We start from the raw sequence: 21,571 nt of genomic DNA, 5'->3' as shown, positions 1-21,571 counted from the left end.
TGAAAGTTGAAAAATAATTTTCTTTTTTTTTTTTTTTTTTTTTTTTTTTTAGTTTTCTACAGAACAGATGACAAAATGGTGGTGATAACACAAACTGGTTACTCCCATGTGCAAAGCATTGGTCTAAAGGAACAAATTCCTGCTCAGGAGACATCGAGGCAGAAGATCAGCACAGCTTCTCCATCAAATCTTAATTCAAGGCCAGATTTAGTATGGAAACTATGCATCAAGGTAGTTAATATTAAATATTTCAAATCGTTACAACTTGCATTCAACTACACAGCCGGGAACCAAAGATGACTGTGTTTTAATTCTTCTGTTTATACTACTATTTCCACTTAAATATCTTCTTGGCAATTAATGGATTAAGACACTTAAAATTGGGGGCCAGTATTCCAGATTTTATCGTCCCAGTCCTGAAAATGGAGAACTTATTTTGTATAATTGTTTCTGTAGCAAAACCCAACTTAATACTGTGAGATTATCAGGTTTTGACGAGATGATGAGGTTTCAGTTGCCGAGACTCATTCTTTTAATGAATCGTCATCTAAAAGAGACTCACTGTAGTTTTATTTTTACGTTTTTTGAGAACTTAAAACCAGAGAGATACAAATGTGGCAAATACGGTAGTAATCAGGAGAGACCCAAAAATGCTCTAACTCATTTCAAGGATGTTTCAGTTCTAAAATTCAAGATATGCTCTATACCATTAGTGATTCATCCAGTTCTATTTGGATCGTGAGACCAGCTCAAGAACGAGAAGTTATGCATCGTCTCTGCTACTCTGTACCAGGCTTGGCCCTTACCCTGTTCTGGGCTTCACCTTATTCAAGCCAAAAACAAATGACCTGTGCTGAAAGTGCAGGAGAAATCATGTAATCATCAACCCTATAACCACAAGCATCTCATAAGCTAGGTAAGGGGAGAATTTTATGGTATGGGAAAGAATCATTTAAATACTACCAAAAAAAAAGTGCCTCTTGTACTTGCTCTGGTTTAGAAAAAAGGCGTGTTTCCTTCATCCATCACCACGTAAGGTGGAAGAACATAATGCCTACAATAATGACCTTTGAAGCTAACCAAATGAATCTTCTTTTAATCACGATTATCACAGATTCAAAGTTTAAAACGAAATGTAGCTTGGCTATTTTTCCATTTTGCTTTTGATTGCTATTCTGTGATGTCCACTGCATACACCTAATCAGAATGGGGGTCTGTGAGGCAGCCAGAGACACAGCTGTCCCATTTCATGAGATCTCTGAGTCAAGCCTAACAAAGGGAGTGGTGAACTGTCCTCTAAAAGTAGGAGGTATTCAACATGTTCAAGAGCCAACAGAATTTTGTGTTTAGAGTAAAAGTGTTACAGTCAGACCTTTACTGACCAGAAATTAAATGATTATGGTCACAGAGGCAAGTGCGCAAGTACAATTGCTGTCATGTAACCACTTCCATGGCTCCAAATACTGCCAGCCGTTTCCACATATCCTCTGTCCTTGAATTGACCCTTTCTTCACGCTCCAAATAAACTCTCAAGAAGATTTTTCTACTCTAATTTTTACTCCATTTGCAACACTGTTCTCATAACTTGGACCTTATCATTGTAATTATCGTGAACACACTCCCATCTTACTTAAAAATCTCGATACGGAAAGATGAATAATGAATGCATGTGTGGGTTGTGTTAAGTGCATGCATGTGTGTGTGTATATCTATCCGTATACCCCATGTAAAGGATATTTACCCCACTCATCTTTTCAACAGTGTCACTAGGTCCTCTGGAAGCAAAGGCTCAGAAGGAGGTAGGGGTGCAAGAGGTTCAGCTGGGGGTGGTGATGGGGGAGCGGGGAGTTAATGTATGGGAAGCTAATGGGAAGAGGAAGCAGGTGGTCAGCTGGGGCTGATCCAGGCTCAGCCATTGACTGGGGGCTGCAGGGGAGAATGTGGCCTTGGCTTGAAAATGGAGGCCTAGCCTGAAGGTATGAACAGCTGGAGGCTGTCAGCTCACTGCATTCCTTAGAGCTGAATGGCAAGTTCTTTCAAGGACAGAAATCTGCTTGGCCCAGCCCCCTGACTGCCACAAACAGATTAAGAAACTGTGGCCAAGAGGTTAATTGACTTGTTCAAGATCACACAGAGAGCAAAAGGGATGGAACCGTAGGACCACACTTTTACTAGACAATGTTCACGGACACTGTACCGAGGACCAGGACACACTTTCTTTGTCTCCTTGCTGTCTATCTACCAAAACTTTAAAAATGGAAAAGGAAAACTTTTTGTTTAAAAAAGATGAGGCCAGAAACTGTACAATTTTTTCATCCTTGAGCCACATATGATAAACCCTCAAAAAATATTTACTGAATGAATGAATAAAAAACTCTTTTCTCTCTTCCTCTCTTCCTTCCTCCCTCTCTCTCTTTCCCATTCTATTGTTTATCTATCTACCTTTCTATCTATCACACATCTACCTATCTATCATCTGTCTTAAAACTAACACTAACCGGAGGGCATTAGGGAGGAAACAGCAGGATACTAGAATCTCAGTGACTGCATATCACCTCCTCCAAACCTGCTCCCTGGGACCTACCACTCCAGACTGAACCAGGTTATGAGCCTGCCACACTGGACTACAGGGTCCTTTCATGCCACGGTCACTGCCCTGTGAGCCCTTGGTCAATGTTACACAACAAGGTATTGCTAATAGAATTTCCATCAAAAAGAATTATTTTTAGGGTTATTCCAAAATAATAGAGAGGGGGAAGCACTCATCTACTACAGCAATCGGGAGACGTACTTCTCATAGGATCATTGATTCTTCTTTGCTCTGGCAATGAAAATCTTGTCCGTACATCATAGAAAGGTGAAAACCCTCTGCAGCCCCTCCAAAAAGGTGTGGTAAAGCATCAAACGGGAAGCGTTCGAGACCAAGTGTCTCTGCTTGGGGAGGATCCTCAGGGAGGATTCCAAGGTCTATTCCTTTCTATCGCATGAACAAAGCAGCCTGCTAAGAATCCTCTACAGAGAATTAAACTGGGTAATAGACCAAAGGCTCAACAGTTGGGCTTCATAAATGGTAAAGTTCAACAATAATATTAAGTATCCAGGTGAACTGGTATTAAAAAAAAAAACTGGTGCAAAGTCAATGACTAATAAAAACCAATCTCCTTCCAACAACAACCTTCTGGCCATAGATCTAAAAATTAGGTGAAGTCCTTCAGTCTACTCCTTCACTTCCTTTGCCCAAGTTGGCTGCGAGTTGCTATTATTTTTTAATAACAATAGTGTGTTGGCACCAAAGGGTTATTTTTTGCGGCTGTAGTTGATCAGGAACAGGAGAGCCTCATCTCACACACTTCACCAGCATCATTGGGTCTATACCAGAAAAAGCATTTTACACGCTGGATGTGGTATCCTGGTATCGGAGGCGTTTCTCACTCTATTCACGCTGCAATAGCATGAACTTCAGAAGAGCCCTGCTTTCTACTTAGCACCACCAAGACGCAAAAAACCTGTGGAAATGTCCCTCTTTTTCTTAGCTTGTTAATTTATTTGTTTGACAAATAGTTACAAATAGTCCTGATAGCTACACACGTTTCCACAGTAGTTGAACCATGAAGACTAAGCAGGTGGCGGGCTTGTAAACAGAGGGTGCTGGGGGCAGGGGAGTGGAATGCAGCAGGGAGTTTTCCTAAAGTTCAAAAATGACAACCTAAGCATCTAATTCAGGGTGGAGGAAAGGTGATGAGAGGGAGGAAGGCGACCACTAGGGCAATGATAAGACGGTAGAGCTGGGAGCTGGCAGTGCTTCCTTTGGCTGTGAAGCACAGTGCCGACCCACATGATGGAAATCCAGAGCAAAAGGAGAATGGCAAAGAACAGAGCCCAGGAAACAAAAAGCACACTTAAAGCGGCCAAACTCCAAAGGTATCATTCCTCTGTCTACGCTAGGTGCCTGCTTCATTCATTTTTTAAAACCCTACACAAGCTGAAAGAGACATCAAGGTCTACCACGCTGGTGGAATGAGGCAGGGCAGGTGCTTTTCTATGGATTTGCATAAGCCCACTGCCTAAATTTCATCCATGATTGCTGCTGTTGTTATCTTAATCTATAATGAGGGCATACCATAGAAATCGCCTCTGATGCTTTCTCCCTTAGCTTTCCCAACTCCCCATTCTCTGCGGGCTCAAGATCTCACTTTACAAGGGCACTCAGTAGCGGGAAGTGGTGGTACCAGGAAGCAAAGCATACATGTTCATGCCTTTCATTTATAAACATTCCAAGGGGTTCATTCTCCCCTCTTCCGATCCCTCACTGGTTTCACATGTCCACTCACTGTGGGCAAAGTAATGAGTTTATTTTAAAATATTTTTTTTGCTTGAAAGTCAATGCTAATGCCTGAATCAGAATCCTTATCTGGCAAAGAGTTACATAAATGACACCTAAATGTCCCTGAGAATGTCTGTCTCGGCAGCCATGCGATTCCAAAGACTTCACCTTTTCTACTCATGCAAAGGTTTCAACTCCTGTCAATAATGAGTTAGGTTTAGAAAGCATTTAGAAAGATCGCCCCTGTTACCAGCTGGAAATGCTCTTCTCTGATGTAATACTACACTTGGGATAATACCACAGACATGTTACTGACAATAGCATGCAATAAAAATGTCTTCCTTCTATTTTCAGTAACCAAGTTTACTCCTCCCCATGAAAGAGACCCGTGTCATAATACATTTCACACTAGTGTGTCATCAAGAGACTCCAATGTGCTTGGACTTATATACTAGAAAGAGAAAGCTAATTATACTTACAGGAGGCCCCAATACAATTGGCTCTGCTTGCAAATACTGTCCCATGGACAACGGTGGGTTGTGGTATAAAGCCCTTCTGGGAGATGGTGCTCTTATGGTGGTCATGTATCTTCTCTCTCTTCTGGGAGAGAGGTCTCTTCTGGCCGTGATCTCTTTCCCAGGTGACACTGGCCTCCTTGGGGACAGATGCCTTCTTGGTGAAACATCTCCTTGTGATATCTCTCTTCTCAAGGCAGCTTCCTTTCTTGGTGAAAGATGTCTCATGGGCGATACATCTCTCCTAGGTGATAAATGTCTTCTGGGTGACAAATCTCCTTTGGGTATCAGATACCTCTTTGGTGAATTATCTCGACAGGGTGAAGAATCATATCCTGGTGAGGAATGGTGGCTGGAGGGTGAGAAGTCCCTTGGGGAGGAACTCGGCTCTGAAGACAGCATGCATTCTTCATCCATACAACTAGGGATGTCTAACCTGTCTTTGTCTGGTTCCGAGTCTGTACTTTTGCTCTGGAATAATCTCTGGTATTCTGTCATTGGAGTATCTTCACATGAGTCACTTGGTGTCATAAGCTGAGTAACCTGAATACTTGGCAAAGTAACTAAATAGCTGATCAATGAAGAATGCCCCAGGGAGCTATCAGAAGGAACCCCATGGGGCACGGCGCCAACATTCACAGGTAAGGAGGAGAATCTAGGAGGCTGGGGACTGGTGCTTCTTGATCTTGTTTTTGGTGTCAGATCTCCTTGGTCATCAAAGTCATCATCATCTTCATCATCATCATCATTATCATCTCCATCCTCACCATCCGATTCTTCAGCATCTGAGAACTGATGATCAGTTGAAATGCTGGACATGCTATGCTTCTCAGCCGCTTTGTGCAAATCTTCCATCGTTTCTGAAGCAATTGAACAAAGAGAGTGAAGATCAAGATCCAAATACGAAGGTTAGGAGCTAATTTAGGCCCCATCTCTTTCCAAAAGCTTTCCTCAACCCTCCAGCCCTTAGAGACAGTCTTATCTCTGAATTCCTATAACACACATGGGCACATACCTCTGTGACTCTAGATTGGTTCTTGTTTTTTTTTTTTTTATGTACCTATCTGGTTTCATCTCCACCCTGTAATACGGACTCCATAGTAGGACCTTATAACTCAGGCGTCATACCACTCGTAGAAAACCCTCAATAAATGGGTATGCAATGTTGTTAATGATGGTATTAGAGGAAAAAGAGAAGCAAGACTTGTCTCTACAGGTATAAGACCTCACGAGGCCCAGCTGACCCTCAGGTTTTCTATTGAGGTTACTGATGGATTCTTTTTACTACTAGATTTCCTCTTAATAGGAAAAGTAAGACAAAATGCTTTCCAAGTTTCCCAAAAGGTTTCATAAACTTTAAATCACCATCACAACTTAGGTGCAATTAGATCTCCTTTATGGTTCTAGATAGAAGTATTTCCATAGTAAGGCCTTTCAACCTCCTCAGCCAGAACTGAAATGCATTTCTTCTCAGTAAGTTTCAAGCAACTCAATGTGTCAGACTTCTTTTCTGTATTTAGTATTTAGTAAAATGAAATGTGATCAGTATCTTTTTTAAATACCTAAATTTATTTTACCACCTTGGCCACAAAGCTCCAGCATGCACAGTAAAGAGTTCAGTCAACTAAAGTATGAAATACCTGCTTCCTCGGTTTCGGTATCATCCACTGATGTCATTGAGACCCCCAACTCCAGGCATTTCTTCATGTGTGCTTTAGATTTCATATGCTTCGTTAGGTTTCCTGGAAAATACAGCCAAAAAAAGAGCAATGAATTGGTTACCAAAATGTGATGATTGCTGCAAAATTCAGCGTGAAATGAACTGACTTGAGATAATAAAGATTTGTTTCTCGCCCCTACCCCTTGTCTCAAACTTAAGAGGAACAATTGGGCTTCTGAAGATGTTAACCCCAGACAGCTTCAGCCCAATCTCAGGTTTTCTGCATTCTAGAAGACTTGTCGAAGTCTAGGGTCACAGCTTTTCAAGAGTAGGCTCAAGTACAACTGGGAATCCCAGGCTTTCCTGGCTGAGAAGGGATCTAATATCTTTGGCCCAGTTGGGCCCACCTCCTTGGACTCCATATAACCAGGATGGCACAAGCTGGGTCACACCTCTCTGAGCAACTTCAGAATGAAATATTGTCATCAACATATCCACCAGACCCCAGACCTTCTGGCATTGATCAGATATAGATTAAACTCACAGGAGCCTCACTTGTCAGAAGAAAAAATATATGCAAACTAATGTTGGGGCCAATCCTGTAAATGAATGCAAAGATCCATACAAATACTTAGCTAACTACTTATAGGAAGCATTAGTCTCAGTATTTAGCATCTATCCATCTGGCATATATCAGCAAAGTTTATGACAGCAGCTTCTAAAGTTCTGGAGCAGCAAAATTCCTTTCTTATTTATCTTGAAACTCCCACTGTTCTACGAAAAAAGAAAGAATTTTATGTCAAATATGTATTATGATGATGATAAGACATACACAATTGTCCCTTATGTAAAATGGTGTAGTACAATTGGCCCTCCATATCCGCAGGTTCAGCATTCACAGATATGAAGCGCTGGCTATACAGTTATACGTGTACCTAAGTACATATGTGTATTTCTATAGATTTATATAATTGCTATATGGAATGTGAGAAATTATGAAAACACTGATCCAATCACCTCTGATTTAGGATCTATGAAATTATATTATTCCATGTCATATATATAACTTATCAAAAGAGATCCAGGAAGTAATTCAGCTGTAAGGGCCATATTATTATCTTTGCGCTTTGACGCTGCTTTAGTAACATAGCAGCAAATGCTTTATTTTTAAGAGTAGGCTCATTGAATCTAGATGGAAACTCAGCCTGCTGAAATAGTTTATTCCCCTTGTAAGAGTGTTTAGCTTACTATTAATGTAATATAGGAGCCACAACTCTAAACTGGGGCACTGTTGTTTATTATTTTATTTATATTATTTTATTTTTTACTTAACATTTGGCTTATTGCTTATATACCTACAAATTTTATGTGGTATTTTGGTAACTCCAAACATAGAAATATGTCCTGGCCCTTACCGCTCTTTTTTATCAAAAAAACTATATCTACAATTTTTCTAAAGATCTAAACAATTTTTATAGATACATCATCAAGAATTCTAAAATCTGTAAATTAATTAAATATGTCTATAAATTAATGGAAATCATCTGCTTCTGTAAGGGTGCAAGTGATCTGAGTATGTGGACATATGTAGATGTTAGGTATGTCAAGATAGTTTATTTAGAGCTCAGTATGTGTTTCTTCTTCTATATTTTTCTTTCCACTCGTTTCAAGTAGGCAGTGAGGCTTTGCGTTCTCATCCTCAGGGTAGTTTTGTAGTTAGAAATAGGGCTCAGAAACAACCCCACCCTGACTTTGGCTTATTAAAGTCTTGAACATATGAAGGATTATAGCAAAGAGAGGGGAGCAGGATGGCAGGAAAGGGCACCTGGAGAAGTGACACAGGCACAGAGGAGGTACCAGTCCTACAAGTGTGCTCTGATTCTGTGCTCAGATGACATGACAACAAGCACTTCAGCCGGAAGTGAAAACTGGCGGACGAGGGGTTTCCCAGGATGATCTGCTCTTTTTAAGATTCCAAGACATTTGTACATTCCCGAAGGTTGACAAGGAAACTCCAGTAATGACCAAGAAACAATTATTTCCTGCTAAAACTCCAAGACGATGGTTCAAAGCCAAATTTAATTTGGGTGAAAAGAAATAGCTATGTGACGTTTCTTCACGCAGTGTTTCATGCGGCTATACCTACAGTTAACTCATATGCCCAGGGAATATCAGTTGTAATGACTGGCGGATTTGCATTATTTCCTAAAACCAAAGTTTATATTTTCTTATGTCCTAGGGAGTCTCTCAGTGAAGTTCTACATAAAAGGTCTTGATTGTGCAAAAGTGGATGGTATTTAAAGGACCTTATGTTTATCTCCTTTGAAATGCAAATGAACACTCCCTCCCCCTCTTTCTGGCTTACAAAGAGGCATACTTATAATATAAATATCTTTTTAATAAAGAAGAAACAGATACGTTGAGAGGCTACACATTTTTACTGCTGACAAACGAATAAAGACAATTTAGGATTTTGTGTATAAGAGAAAATAGGTACACATTTCTCTACCAAAGATTATTTTATTTGATATTTATTTTTCTTGATGGGTAGTGGAGCAGATTAATTGGCATGCAAATCTAAAGTTAAAACATTGGAAAATGTTAGTGTGAGGTTAGTAAGGGTGTGTCTAGAGGATTCATTAGTACTTCTACAGTAAATAGTAAAACATACTTCTACAGAAGTCATCCACCTCTAATTCACTACTGTTTGTATTCTGAGAACACTGGGTTTATAAACATTTTCATAATTTTATAAAATGATAGAAATATAATTGAAGCAACCTTTTAGTATAAAATATTTTCATATAAATCTACCTTCTAAAAACAGATATTTTTTAAAAAAAGAGAATATCATTTCAAGGCAAGTCTTAGTTTTATGAGATTAATAGCCATGGCCTGAGAGTAAGAAATTGTCTCCATGCTGATAAATACACAGAATACAAGCTATCAAATTTCTATGCATAATTAATGCAAGTGTGGATGGAGGGGCCCACCGGGGAGTCCGCGGGTCTCTACATCATTTATAATCTTGAAACTGACCATGGGCACATGTTTTCTTTCCGGCTGCCGCCTTGCTTTTCTAATGCCATGGCATGGATTATCTCCCTGCAGTATTTCAATAGCGGTGCAAAGATTCTCTAGACCACATAACATTTCCAACATGAGGTAATAGCTATCCAGGCAATTCTTAGCCACTTCCTTCGAGACAACTAGCCTGGACCTAAGTCTGTAGCTCTTACTTAGGTCATAAAAGGAGCCTCACTGTCTCATGTACATCCTCAGACCACTTAACAGGAAGAGGAAAATACATTTTGTGGGGTCACATTTTCACAAAGAAAACCAACTAATTGTCGATGACGGTTATAAAATAGTATTCAGAATCTGGAGCAGCCATTAAAAAAAGTGTTTTTCCTCTAAAAAAAAAAAAGAAAGAAAAATCAGACCTGTACCTTTTGTTTTGAAGGCAAAATTACATAACTTGCATACATAAGGCCGGACATCAGTATGAGTGCGGATATGCTTTTTGAGCATGCTCGGTTTCTTACAGCGAATTCCACATTCTTCACAAATGTACTTTCCACGTCCACGTCCTCTGACATATACATAATCTTCATTTGACTTATACCTGTTAAAAAAGGGAAAATACAGTGTGTTTCCAAATACCTTTGCACGTTATACGTCAAACCAAAAGCTAATCATTTGCAAGACAAATTTTTAGGAGGGACTTTTACAATTATTTAACTTTATTTCTACAAAGCCTGTGAAATCTATGCAGTAAAGTCCTGAAAGAACAGATTTGGCATTGTAAATAAAAGGGAATTTTTTTCTATATGGAGTTCAAAACGGAATTGGCTCTTCTATGAAGTGTAAATATAGGGACTCCGTACAGATGTTCAATGGGCTTATATAAGCCTCAAAGAGTTGCAGAGCTGTGCACCTCACTGCCTCTGGCCAAGAAACATCCAAAAAGTTATACTAGCATATTTAAATCATCACATATCATTTGCTAATATTCCATCATCTAAGATGTGCATACCCCTCTGAATTTGCTAGAATAAATATGACTGATTATAGAATTCTTCATTGCAAGTTTCTACTCTATTTTTACAATCCTGGCACGAGAGTCAGAAATTTCTAGCTTACACAGGCTGAGCTGAGCTCACCAACTGTTGCCTACAGATTTGATCTGCTCTTCTCAAGGACCATGAATCTGTACTAAAGTGAAGTCTAAATTTCAAGTGGCTTCTGGAAGGTACTGTTACATAATGAAAACTAGACTTTCTATTTTTCAATCAAATTTGCATTCGTTTCTGGAACGATTTAATAGAGAAGTTTGAAAGGATAAATGAGGCCCTCTAGTTTAATTAAATCAGTTAGATGAGCAAAGTCTTAGGTATTCACTGTAATTATCAATGGAAGAAACCTATCTAGTGCTCACCACCCATCACATTTTGTTTAGAATACAGGGAAACATGACCTATCATACAGGATAGCAGCATTCTACTGAATAACTCAATGAATACCATTATCTCTTAAATCTCAGGCTAGAATTATGGGTCTAATGTCATTCTTGGGAAGATATTCCTTTCGAAGGGCTCTTTTTATAACTTCAAAAGGTAAAGTGACCTACAAAATGCCTTAACTCAGTGTGGACTGACTTAAAGGCACTAGATTTACAGTTTTGTTTCGTTTCGTCTTACATTCTAAGAGCATTGCAAACTTCTCTATTTTGTTCTAGCTAATCTATCATCAGAAGTAAAAGCAAGTTCAAATTCATTTGTCAAATCCACTGAAGAATATTTAAGAGAGAAAATCCATCCAGCATATTTAAATATCCACTCTGCTATGGATATTATTTAATCTTAAGATTATCTTTTGTTCAGTACCAATCCAGGTGAGAAGTGACTAGTATCAGAAATATGAATAGTCAGTTTTGCATGCTTTCTGCTCCTTTAAATCTTTCCCATTTAGGGACAAGGAATTTCCAAAGTCAACTTTTTCTTCAAAACTATTTTGAACTTTGTCTTTCATCTCACATTATCTTTTGTAATAAAGAAGAAAAGAACTTAAAGATGCAAAATATCTTTCATCTTTTAATATCACTATTCTCTGCCCCAAACTTAGGGCATGAAATTACCTAAGGATGAAATTACCTTAGGATGAAATTACCTAAGGAATATAGAATAAAACAAATAATTTTATAGAAAGCAACTTTTCTTCAGGAAAGGGTACTTTAAGCTTACTGTGGCCCAGGCCCATCATTGTACTTGATGTACAATGTATTATCTTCAAATAACACTATTTTAAAGTCTCAGCTGATTAACTTGCTTCCAGAATGAAAACAGAGTAAATTTTGTATAAAATATAACCATATCAGAAAAGTCTGCACAAATAAAATATTTACCCTTCAACAGTTCTGCAGACCCATGAATTTACTTGATACAAGAATTAATGGATTTTGAAAAAATAATTAAAAGATATGATGAATTGGGCGATTGGAATTGACATGTATACACTGATGTGTATAAAATTGATGACTAATAAGAACCTGCTGTATAAAAAAATAAATAAAATAAAATTTAAAAATTAAAAGGAAAAAAAGGATTAATGGATTTAAAAAAATAATTAAAAGGTATGTTTAATTAAATTACTGTCTATGAATTAAATAGTAATAAGAAACATATACACTTAAAAATTTGGTCAGTAATACTTTTTTTTTTGAACTTATCACTTTGCAATTGGCAAAATAAGAGGTGGTAACACACTTCTTGGAATAAACAGATGATTACCACCAGGCAGAAGATGGATCACAGATTAAGGAATGATATCAATTATAGGAAAGAATCTGTAAAATATACAAACACATGGAGGCTAAACAATACACTGCTTAATAACCAAGAGATCACTGAAGAAATCAAAGAGGAAATGAAAACATACCTAGAAACAAATGACAATGAAAACATGATGACCCAAAACCTATGGGAGGCAGCAAAAGCAGTTCTAAGAGGGAAGTTTATAGCAATACAATCTTACCTCAAGAAACAAGAAAGATCTCAAATAAACAACCTAACCTTACACCTAAAGCAATTAGAGAAAGAAGAAGAAGAAGAAAAAAACCCCAAATTTAGCAGAAGGAAAGAAATCATAAAGATCAGATCAGAAATAAATGAAAAAGAAATGAAGGAAACAATAGCAAAGATCAATAAAACTAAAAGCTGCTTCTTTGAGAAGATAAAATTGACAAACCATTAGGCAGACTCATCAAGAAAAAAAGGGAGAAGACTCAAATCAATAGAATTAGAAATGAAAAAGGAGAAGTAATAACTGACACTGCAGAAATACAAAGGATCATGAGAGATTACTACAAGCAACTATACACCAATAAAATGGAAAACCTGGAAGAAAAGGACAAATTCTTAGAAAAGCACAACCTCCTGAAACTGAACCAGGAAGAAATAGAAAATATAAACAGACCAATAGGGTGGGAGGGAGACGCAAGAGGGAGGGGATATGGGTATATATGTATATGTATAACTGATTCACTTTGTTATAAGGCAGAAACTAACACAGCATTGTAAAGCAATTATACTGCAATAAAGATGTTTTTTAAAAAAAAAGGAATGATTGGGACATAGCCCATAACGTTGGACAATGAAATGAGGAGAAAATTAAATATGGCCCAATCCTTTTGGATCATCAAAACACAGCAATAAAATGTTCACATATGCTTTTTCATTTGTGTCCTTCATTAGTGGAGATGGGCTCCCCAAATCATACAGTCACTGTGAAAGTCTCACTAATCTAGTACAAGTGCGCTGTTATGAAGAAGACTGATGAGTGTAAGCGTTGATTCAGTCACAGGGATCACTCAGTCTCTGTAAAGATAAAATCTCTATTTCTCTTGTTTGTGTTAAAAGATGAGGAATGTGAAAAAATACCGAGACAAGCTTCATGACTACAAACGGCTGTGGCTTTAGTGGTGACAATACTAGGCATTCATCCAAGGGGGTCAACCTTACCAGGGAACCAACTTTGATAATCCATCTCCAAACTGGTAAATTTATGTGAGAAACTGATACTTCATATCACCAACCACTCAACATTTTAGAGTCAAACAGATAACATTATTTTGTTCTCCAAATATAATTAGAATAAAATCATGCTCATGGAAATATGTCAATTATAGATCTGTTGCAAAGATAAGGTAGACACATCACAATCCCCAAATGTGGTTAACGTCCTTTAAAATTTTTTAATTTTAAAGCAGAAGTCTGGGCTTTTTCTCCCCTGTGACTAGATTTAAGATACCTTTCTATCAAAATCTAAAACTGGACATTACACATACATGCAGTGTTTCTTAACTAGATAGACAACAAAATCATTGAACCTTATTACTTGAGTTTCTGCAACTCAGAATTCAACATTTAAAAAGAAATTCCTAAAGACAGAGAAACTGTCACAGACCAGAGAAGTTTGGGGAAACACGACAACTAAATGCGAAGTGGTGCCCTGGCTTGGATACTAGAACAGAAAGAGGGTATTGAAGGGACTGGCGAAATCCCAATAAGGTCTGGACTTTATGTAATAATAAAAACAATAAAATAAAACTAGTTTCTAGGTTTATACATGAGTGTGCATGACTGCATTTTTGTAAGCATAGAATAAAAATATGTCCATTACTAACACAACAAATGCCTATCAAAGTAATACCAAAGAATGAACAAACTTGGACAATATCAAGAGTCCAGCAATTTAGTCGATTTCATATTGAATTAGAGGTATGAAAATTTAAGGCAGAAGTTCGAACCATATACAATAGGGACATTTTCATTAAAAGCAAGTCATGAAAACAAGGGCACGAGCTCATTATCTATTACCAGACAGACTTCAGAAATGTGTATAGAATAAGGAATTTGCTTTATGCTTCAGACCAGAGGAGATATGACTTTTCCATGCAGACACTCAGGACCATTTATGCTGAATTTAATGGAATACTTTACATTTGCACATGTGTTTCCTTACCCTCCTTCAAAGATTTTAATTCGAATGGGCTCAGCTTGTTTGGATCCAATATCCTTATCTCCATGAATATCTCCTTTCCCTCTTTCCTTTAAGATATTTCCCATTAGCTTCCTTTCTAGCTTGCTGCCAAATAAAAAGGTCGCATCAGGTTTCATCTGTAGGCCAAAAAGAGAGAATCATTTCGTATGCATTCCCTAAGACACAGAGGAAGCGCACACATCCCACTCTTCCATGATCTCTGAAAATCAGCCTAAACTCCATGCTAAAAGGCCATAGGCTGGCTACATAAAATAAGGGACAACAGGGATAAAATCAGAAAAGATGACAGCTTCTACAGAATAAATTCAACATTCTGTTAAAAAAAAAAACCAACAGGACCCCACTAGCACGTACACTGTACAACCCTAATAACAATGTTAAAAACACGTTCTGTTTGGGAAGTAGCAATTCAAGCAATCTCTATGCGTTTAGAAAATATTCTCAAAAATCATTAAAGAGAAATGGTAACTGAAGTGAGTAAGTATATTTTATTTATTATATATTTTTGTTTAAGACCTCCATGTACTTCTTTATTAATTTAGCATAAATTCCAAAGTGGCCCTTACTAATATTTTTATAATCCTACATGTAAGGCAATAATTGTTCATGTAGGAACAAACCTGCTAATCCCTTGGAAAAATGAGTTTTGAGAGAAATATATTAAAAATAAATTTTAGTAAAACAATAGCCAATGGGAACAACCCCTCCCTCAGAAGTTCACAAAGTTCAGTTCTAACACCCTGCAGCCTCCTTCCTGATCTTTCCTCTCCTGTGTCCACTCCCTGTTCTATGTCCTCATTTCACAATTTCCTGAAGTCCTCACCTCAAAGGAAAGTTGGTCTGCTAGGTCACTAACACAGGTTGGAACGGGGAGGAACTCGAAGGAATTAGTCCCTGCGGTGGAATTTCACTGCACCCGGCTGAGGAGATACTTTGTGCTTGGTACGTTCCTACGTACTGACTGGTACTGACCCCTCATAACTAAGTTCAGGGTCAATGGGTAAGGCCCGTTTGCAGAGGACCCCTCCCCAGCTCTGGTCTTCATTTTACTTGTATGTTTTTTTCCGTACGTCCTTCACTACGTATTCTGCTCAGCAATCAAATCCACAACACAGAGTGCTTTCAGAAACAATATTTGTTACCTGAGCAAACTGCTTCCAAGCACTTGATGACGTAAGCTTGCCGGCTCCAGGCCTGTGCATAGCGGCCAGGGTATAAATTTCTGCGGTGATTTTTTGCTTGGACCTCAGAAGAGCCAGCGTGGTCTTGGTGTTCAATCCTGATGGGTTTGGGTTACAGGAACTAATGCACCATGAAGCATATACCGAGGATTTGAAGGTGGCCTGTTGCACGTAATTGGGTTTTGTATAATTCAAGAAGCACCAACTCACAGTCGTTGTTGTCCGCAGACTGGGGAACTGCAGAATCTGCTGGAAATCTACCACGTCCGTGAAAAGAAGAGTCGAATTTGCCACTTTCCCGCTTGGGTCGGACGCTCTGGGGACCAGCACGCCGGCAGGCAGCTTCTGGCCCTTCCCTTGCTCTTCCAGCTGACTGTCCCCGGGTGGCAATGAGGAAGTCTGTGGGCTCATGCTCATATCAGACGCCGTCTCATCAATGTCTAACTCATCTGAGGACTCTTTGCTTTCAGAAGGCCCACTGGACTTCTGCCCCAGAGCGGGTGCCCTGGAGCTTGGAGGGAAGGGCTCCCTCAAGGGCACGCTGGCGGACGGGTGGTCTTGAGATGAGGAGGGGGACAGCGAGGAGAAGGACGATGACGCTGATGGCAAGCCATCCTTTGGCTCAGAAGCACAGCCCTGTCGAACGAGCTGGGGCTTCTGCGGGCGGGAGAGATCCTTTTTGATGTCTGAGTTGGTCAGCTCCACGGCGCTGAGCTCCTCCACGATCTGTCCATACATCTTTTCCTCCTTGACCCTTTTCTGCTGCTTTGTTTCCATGAAGAGTTCCAAGCTGCTGGCTGGAGAAAGCATCCGCTTGCTGCCTCCCAGGGTGGCGACGCTGTCAGAGGTGGAAGGTAAACATAAGGGGATGGAGGATTCCAAGCCAAGGGGTATGGTCTGAGGTACTTTCCAGATGGGGCACTTTTCCAAGCCTGCGTGCTGCCCCAACACCTGGGCAATGTTAAATCCTATCCCTTGCATGGCCGGGTTGGTTACCAGTGTTCTTTGGGTCACATTCTCGTCGACTTTGCATATGACAATGGCAGGGCTGTTCTGCCCAAGCATCTGGGAAATGCTTGTGTACATGACACTCCCATAGGACGGTACGTGGGTCTGGATCCTAACAGGAACCACTGTCCCTGGTAAGGACTGTAAAGGCCCAGCGTTTGCTGAGGTGAACTCTTCTTGAAGAACCTGCTCGGAGGGAGTATCTGTTGACTTGGTGCTCTCCCCTGACGGAAACTTTGGAAGAAGGTTCTTGGAGTGTAGCCCTGATGTTCCTGAATAACCCGGGTAGGTTTGCTCTTTCGTGTGCGCGTAATCAGCGGATTTCTTTCCAGTGTGCTCCGCCACAGGCTCCAAGGGGTAGCTGGGGTGAACTTCTGCCTGGAAAGGAGGCTTTCCATAGCTCTTTGGAGCATGCTGAGCCAGGGGATGGGGGAAGTGTGCCTGCCACCAGGGGGGCTGCTGAGCTGGGAAATGAACCATACAGACGGTAGGATATTGGAACTGGAACAAGGTGTTCTGGATTGGAGAGAACGGAAGAGTCTCTTGATGTGGAAATAAATGTGGCTGTTCAGTCAAGTGCTTGCTTGGAATATAGGATGTCGGTTGTATGAAGGGATTTCTCAGAGACTCCTGACTATCCAGGTGCATGATCTGTTGCTGGGCCAGGTGGAGTGGTCCTGAGCTCAGCTGGGCACAAGGACCCACCACCTGCTTCCCTGGGTCCTCTGCCTGAAGGGCAGGAAGCACAGAGCATGGGGCGTGGTGCCACGTGGCCCTGAGGCTGCCGTGCAGATGTTCTAGCTGTTCCTGCTTTACGCTCAGATCCGCGGCGGCCTCCCCCTGGACGATCTCGGGAGAGCCACTGAAAGAAGCCTGCCGCACCAGAAAGCATTTCTTTCTCTCCCGGGATGGGGACAACGCGGATGCCGACGCCCCTGCCACCGGAGCATGGGACAGATTCCCATAATCAAATGATTTGCTCCGAATTTCTGGGACTTCCGTTGGGTGGGGACAAGGCATCTGCTCGGACGAGCAGCGTCGCATCTCCTTTTGGTGGTGGTGGCCGGGGACGGACAACGAGTACGAACCAGCAGGGACCGTCAAAAACTCTGAGTGCTTCCCAAACTCATCCGGCTTGGGAGGTGCCGCAAGCTTCATGGTTTCTTCTCTTTCAAAAGACATGGAGAAACTGGAGCTGTGCGACAAGTTACTTTCTTGACTGGGGCTGCGGGAGAGGCCGGTGCCTGTGGATTCAAAGCTGGATTCCCCGGAGGAGTGCTCCATATCCGCGAGCCGCAAACGCTTCTTTTTGGGTGGCAGCTTCTCAGCCGGGAGCTGGGAGAGGGTCTCACTTCTCTGGGGCCACTGAAATTCCTCCACCGGCTTTTCTGCCTCTTTACTCTGGGCCTCCTTCTCCTTCTCTGGCTTGTCAGGCTCCTCGGTCACGCGGATCTCGGGGACCTGGATGTTGTGCTGACGCACGAGGCGGGGCTGCGCGTGGTAGGGCGGCTGCGCGACCTGCTGCGAAGGGGATGGCTTCCCCCCGCCTTCCGTGGTCTCCCCGGGCGGAGCCCACTCTGGGCTCACCGGGGCTTCTGAGATCTCACTGTCACAGGTCTCGGAAGGTGACGAGGCTTTCTCCTGGGCGCTAGCGGCGAGTTCAGCGGACTCGGACCTCTCAAATGAATTGGGGCGGCTCAGCGAGTTCGTATGCTGAATCACAGAGATCACATTGCCGGGAGGCTTCCTGCCCCCTCCGTCTGACGGCTTGTCTGAATCAGAAGCTGCGGGTGACTCCTCTGACCCAAGCGATGGACTTCCAGATTGCAGCGGGGGTCGACACGGGTCAAAGCGCTCCGAGTGACCATGAGAAGGGTTTTCCTGTCCAGCCAGGCCGAATCCACTCCTGGCTCCTTCCTGCATCTGCGATTTGGGCTCGAAATCTGAAGTCGCGATGCCCAGGGGCGTGCTGACGACGCTACTGCAGATCATCGGGGTGTCCTCCTCGTCCCCTACACTCTTCTCTTTCCGGCGTTTTCGATTTTCACAAGTAGTTCCAAACATGGTTGGCACTCCCTGCAATGGCACCGAGGGATCCATGAAATACTCTCCGCCGTGTTTCAAGGGGCTGATGCAGGAAGCATCCCTGTAGCTCTGCTTCGGTGTCTCCGAATCCTCCCACTTCTTATAGGGTTTCCGGCAGACATCATAGTCATACCCAACCCTGTCCCCAGGAATCAATTTCTTTTCCTTCAAGGATGGACCCGTGATGCTCTTTGACATCCTGCCATGGTGTTCTGCTTCCACGTGCCCCTCCTGTACCGAAGGCAGCTCAAAAGCCGCTTGTCTTCTTAACATGCGCTGAGGGGGTATTCCTACAGTCCCTGGATAGAACACATCATCAGAACCAGTCATCCGTTCATCAAATGAGTGACTTCCTCTCAAAGAAGGAGGAAGACTTAAATTCGTTGCTGAAGAAGTTGGCATTGAGTTGCTTCTAATAAGGGGTGAAGAGTCAACAGGAGCTTCTAGGAGAACTGGGCTGCTGCCTTGGAAACTGGCTGGATAAAGTTTTCCTTCATTCCTGATAGATGATGGAATAGTCTGGGATTGTCTTGACTCGCTGTTGAATTTAGTGGATTTCAGCATGCTTGTCTGACTGGGGTCGATCTCTCCCTTGCTTGGGATCAGCTGTGAAACAGGATCCTCAAACATCTTGACATCTAACCTGGTGTTAACGTGAGGTAATGAGTCCATGGTGCCCTTCCTACCCATCGTGGCGCGCTCCTGACTTGTGGTTGTAATACTGAGTGTATTTCTCGGACTAAGCCGACAGTATTTTCCAAAGATGATTTCTTCATAAGACTTTGCATTTGTGTTTGGAGGGCTTATCTGCTGCTCTGCACTTTCTGAGCGGGAAAAGTAACCAGAGTCAGTGCTTCCTTTACTGTGCGGGCTCAGAAGGTTTAGAGATGGCTCAGAATCTTGTCCTTTTTTCTCTGACAGTCTTAGTGCAAGTTTCTGTTTAACTGTGTGAGAGTCATCAGCCTTAGTATTTAAAGACGGATTTGGTAGCATATCAGTGCCAATATACTGAGAGCTTTCATTAGATAAAGGAATCCCGCTTTTGGGGATAATCAAAATCGGCACCTTCATTGGACCGCCCAGTGATTCTTCCAGTGACCCGTGATAGACACCTCTGCTGGCGATATCCAGCGGCATGGGTGGGCCGGGACTCATTTTGTCAGAAGCCTCCACGAACAAAGAACTCTCCTCATCTGTGTCTGTACTCTGTTCACCGTCTGAATGTATTTCTGCTTCTACGTCAATAAAACCGGCCTCTAGGTCCAATTTAGATACAGCTGACTCTGTGAAAGGGACTAATCCTGCCTTAATTGCATGGGCATGTGACTTCCTGTGCTTGTACAAATTGCTCTTTGTCTTGAAAGAGAAACCACAAGGTATACATGGATATGGCCGCTCACCAGTATGGGACCTGATGTGTTTTTTCAATACGCTGGGTTTGGCACACGCCCTGCTGCAGTAAGGGCAAATGTACTTGCCGGGCTTTTTGGGTTTGTGCTCTTTTTTGTGAGCATCTTCCGACTGTTCGAGACTTTTCTGGGAGTATTGGCTATAAGCAGGGTTCAGACTTGAAATCTTTTTTCTAGGATAACCACCACTGTGGCCGTGTATAGGAAAGGAAAATAAGTCCTCGGAGGCAACAGATGGCAAAGGGCCAGGGAAAAGCCACGGAGGGCCTTCAAGGCTCTGATGTGGCTTGTTGCTGTGCATGACCCCCTGTGGCAATGAGTGCTGAGGGAAAGAGAGTGAATGTTGGCATGAATAAGGACTCAGACGGTGCGGTGGGTATTGCTTCTCTGTGACTTGCTGTGCCACTTCGCCAGGTGAGGCCAGTTTCCCAGAACCAAAGAGTTGTGCTGATGCTGTGTTTCCGATATGCTCAGGATCTATTTGTGGTTGCTGCTGTCCTTCTTGACTGCCAAAAGTGCTCATCTTAATAACAGCTGATTGTTCCTGTCTCCATCTACCTGACGCTTTATCAGTTTCTCCAGACCTTGAGGTAGCTTTTTGTCCTAGAGCTGTGTCCCCAGTGTCCATTTTGTTACACAAGGTCTCAAGTGCTAGTTCGCTTGAAAGCCGTGCAGACTCATGGAGTGTCTTCAAAGCTTGCTTGCTTCCATGTTCCAGGGTGTCTGCAAACTTGCTGAGTGTTCCTTCTCTTTGGAACCTTCCACACCCACACCGTAGTCTATGGGCATTAGATGGTAATGTCCTTGGACCAGGGCTATAACACAGTTCTCTCCATTGTAGAAATGTCCATCCAAAAGCTAAGTGCAAATCTATAAAGATCTCTTATGGCATTTGAATATTTTCAACTAGGGTGAAATTGGGGTGATGAATATTCTAGGAGAAATTTTGCCCATCAACTAGAGCAAAGTTCAGTTGCCAGTTTCACTAAGATAAAATGGTCTGAAAGAAAACGAAACACAAAGAGATTGTCATAGTAGTTATCAAGCAAGAAACCAAAACCATTCCTAAATAAACAGCCTGAAATTGGATAAACTGAAATTTTTTTTACTCCAAGAAATCCTTTTTATAGTTGCTACATTAATCCCACAATGAAAGGTTATTAATTGCAAACAGCATTAAGTCATAAGCATAAATCTCCTCAATGCTTAACTTTTGGTCATCCTTTTAAATACCCCTTAATTTTGGTCAGAAAAGCATTTAAAGGAAAACTTTTGATACATATTATTTATAAAATCATAAGATTTTTAAAAGCCTTCATTAAAATAAA

The 21,571-nt window shown here is 41.5% G+C and overlaps 1 protein-coding gene across 6 annotated transcripts in view; it reads right to left on the bottom strand.

Moving 5' to 3' along the window:
* HIVEP2 (HIVEP zinc finger 2) overlaps nt 1–21,571 on the bottom strand; it is a 190,721-nt gene that overhangs the window by 3,299 nt on the left and 165,851 nt on the right. For all 6 annotated transcript variants that reach the window (XM_024739386.1, XM_024739389.1, XM_024739388.1 and 3 more), the window contains 5 exons: nt 15,703–21,243; nt 14,522–14,676; nt 9,949–10,124; nt 6,480–6,581; nt 4,804–5,699 (listed from right to left, as the gene is read on the bottom strand). In XM_024739386.1, coding sequence (XP_024595154.1) covers nt 4,804–5,699; nt 6,480–6,581; nt 9,949–10,124; nt 14,522–14,676; nt 15,703–20,871 — 6,498 coding nt within the window. In that variant the 5' untranslated portion in view covers nt 20,872–21,243. The remainder of the gene's footprint in view (nt 1–4,803; nt 5,700–6,479; nt 6,582–9,948; nt 10,125–14,521; nt 14,677–15,702; nt 21,244–21,571) is intronic.

Source organism: Neophocaena asiaeorientalis, unplaced genomic scaffold (assembly GCF_003031525.2).
Source record: "Neophocaena asiaeorientalis asiaeorientalis breed wild unplaced genomic scaffold, Neophocaena_asiaeorientalis_V1.1 scaffold162, whole genome shotgun sequence".
In the NCBI taxonomy this organism is placed as follows: Eukaryota; Metazoa; Chordata; class Mammalia; order Artiodactyla; family Phocoenidae; genus Neophocaena; species Neophocaena asiaeorientalis.
This window is presented reverse-complemented; position numbering and strand designations above follow the sequence as displayed.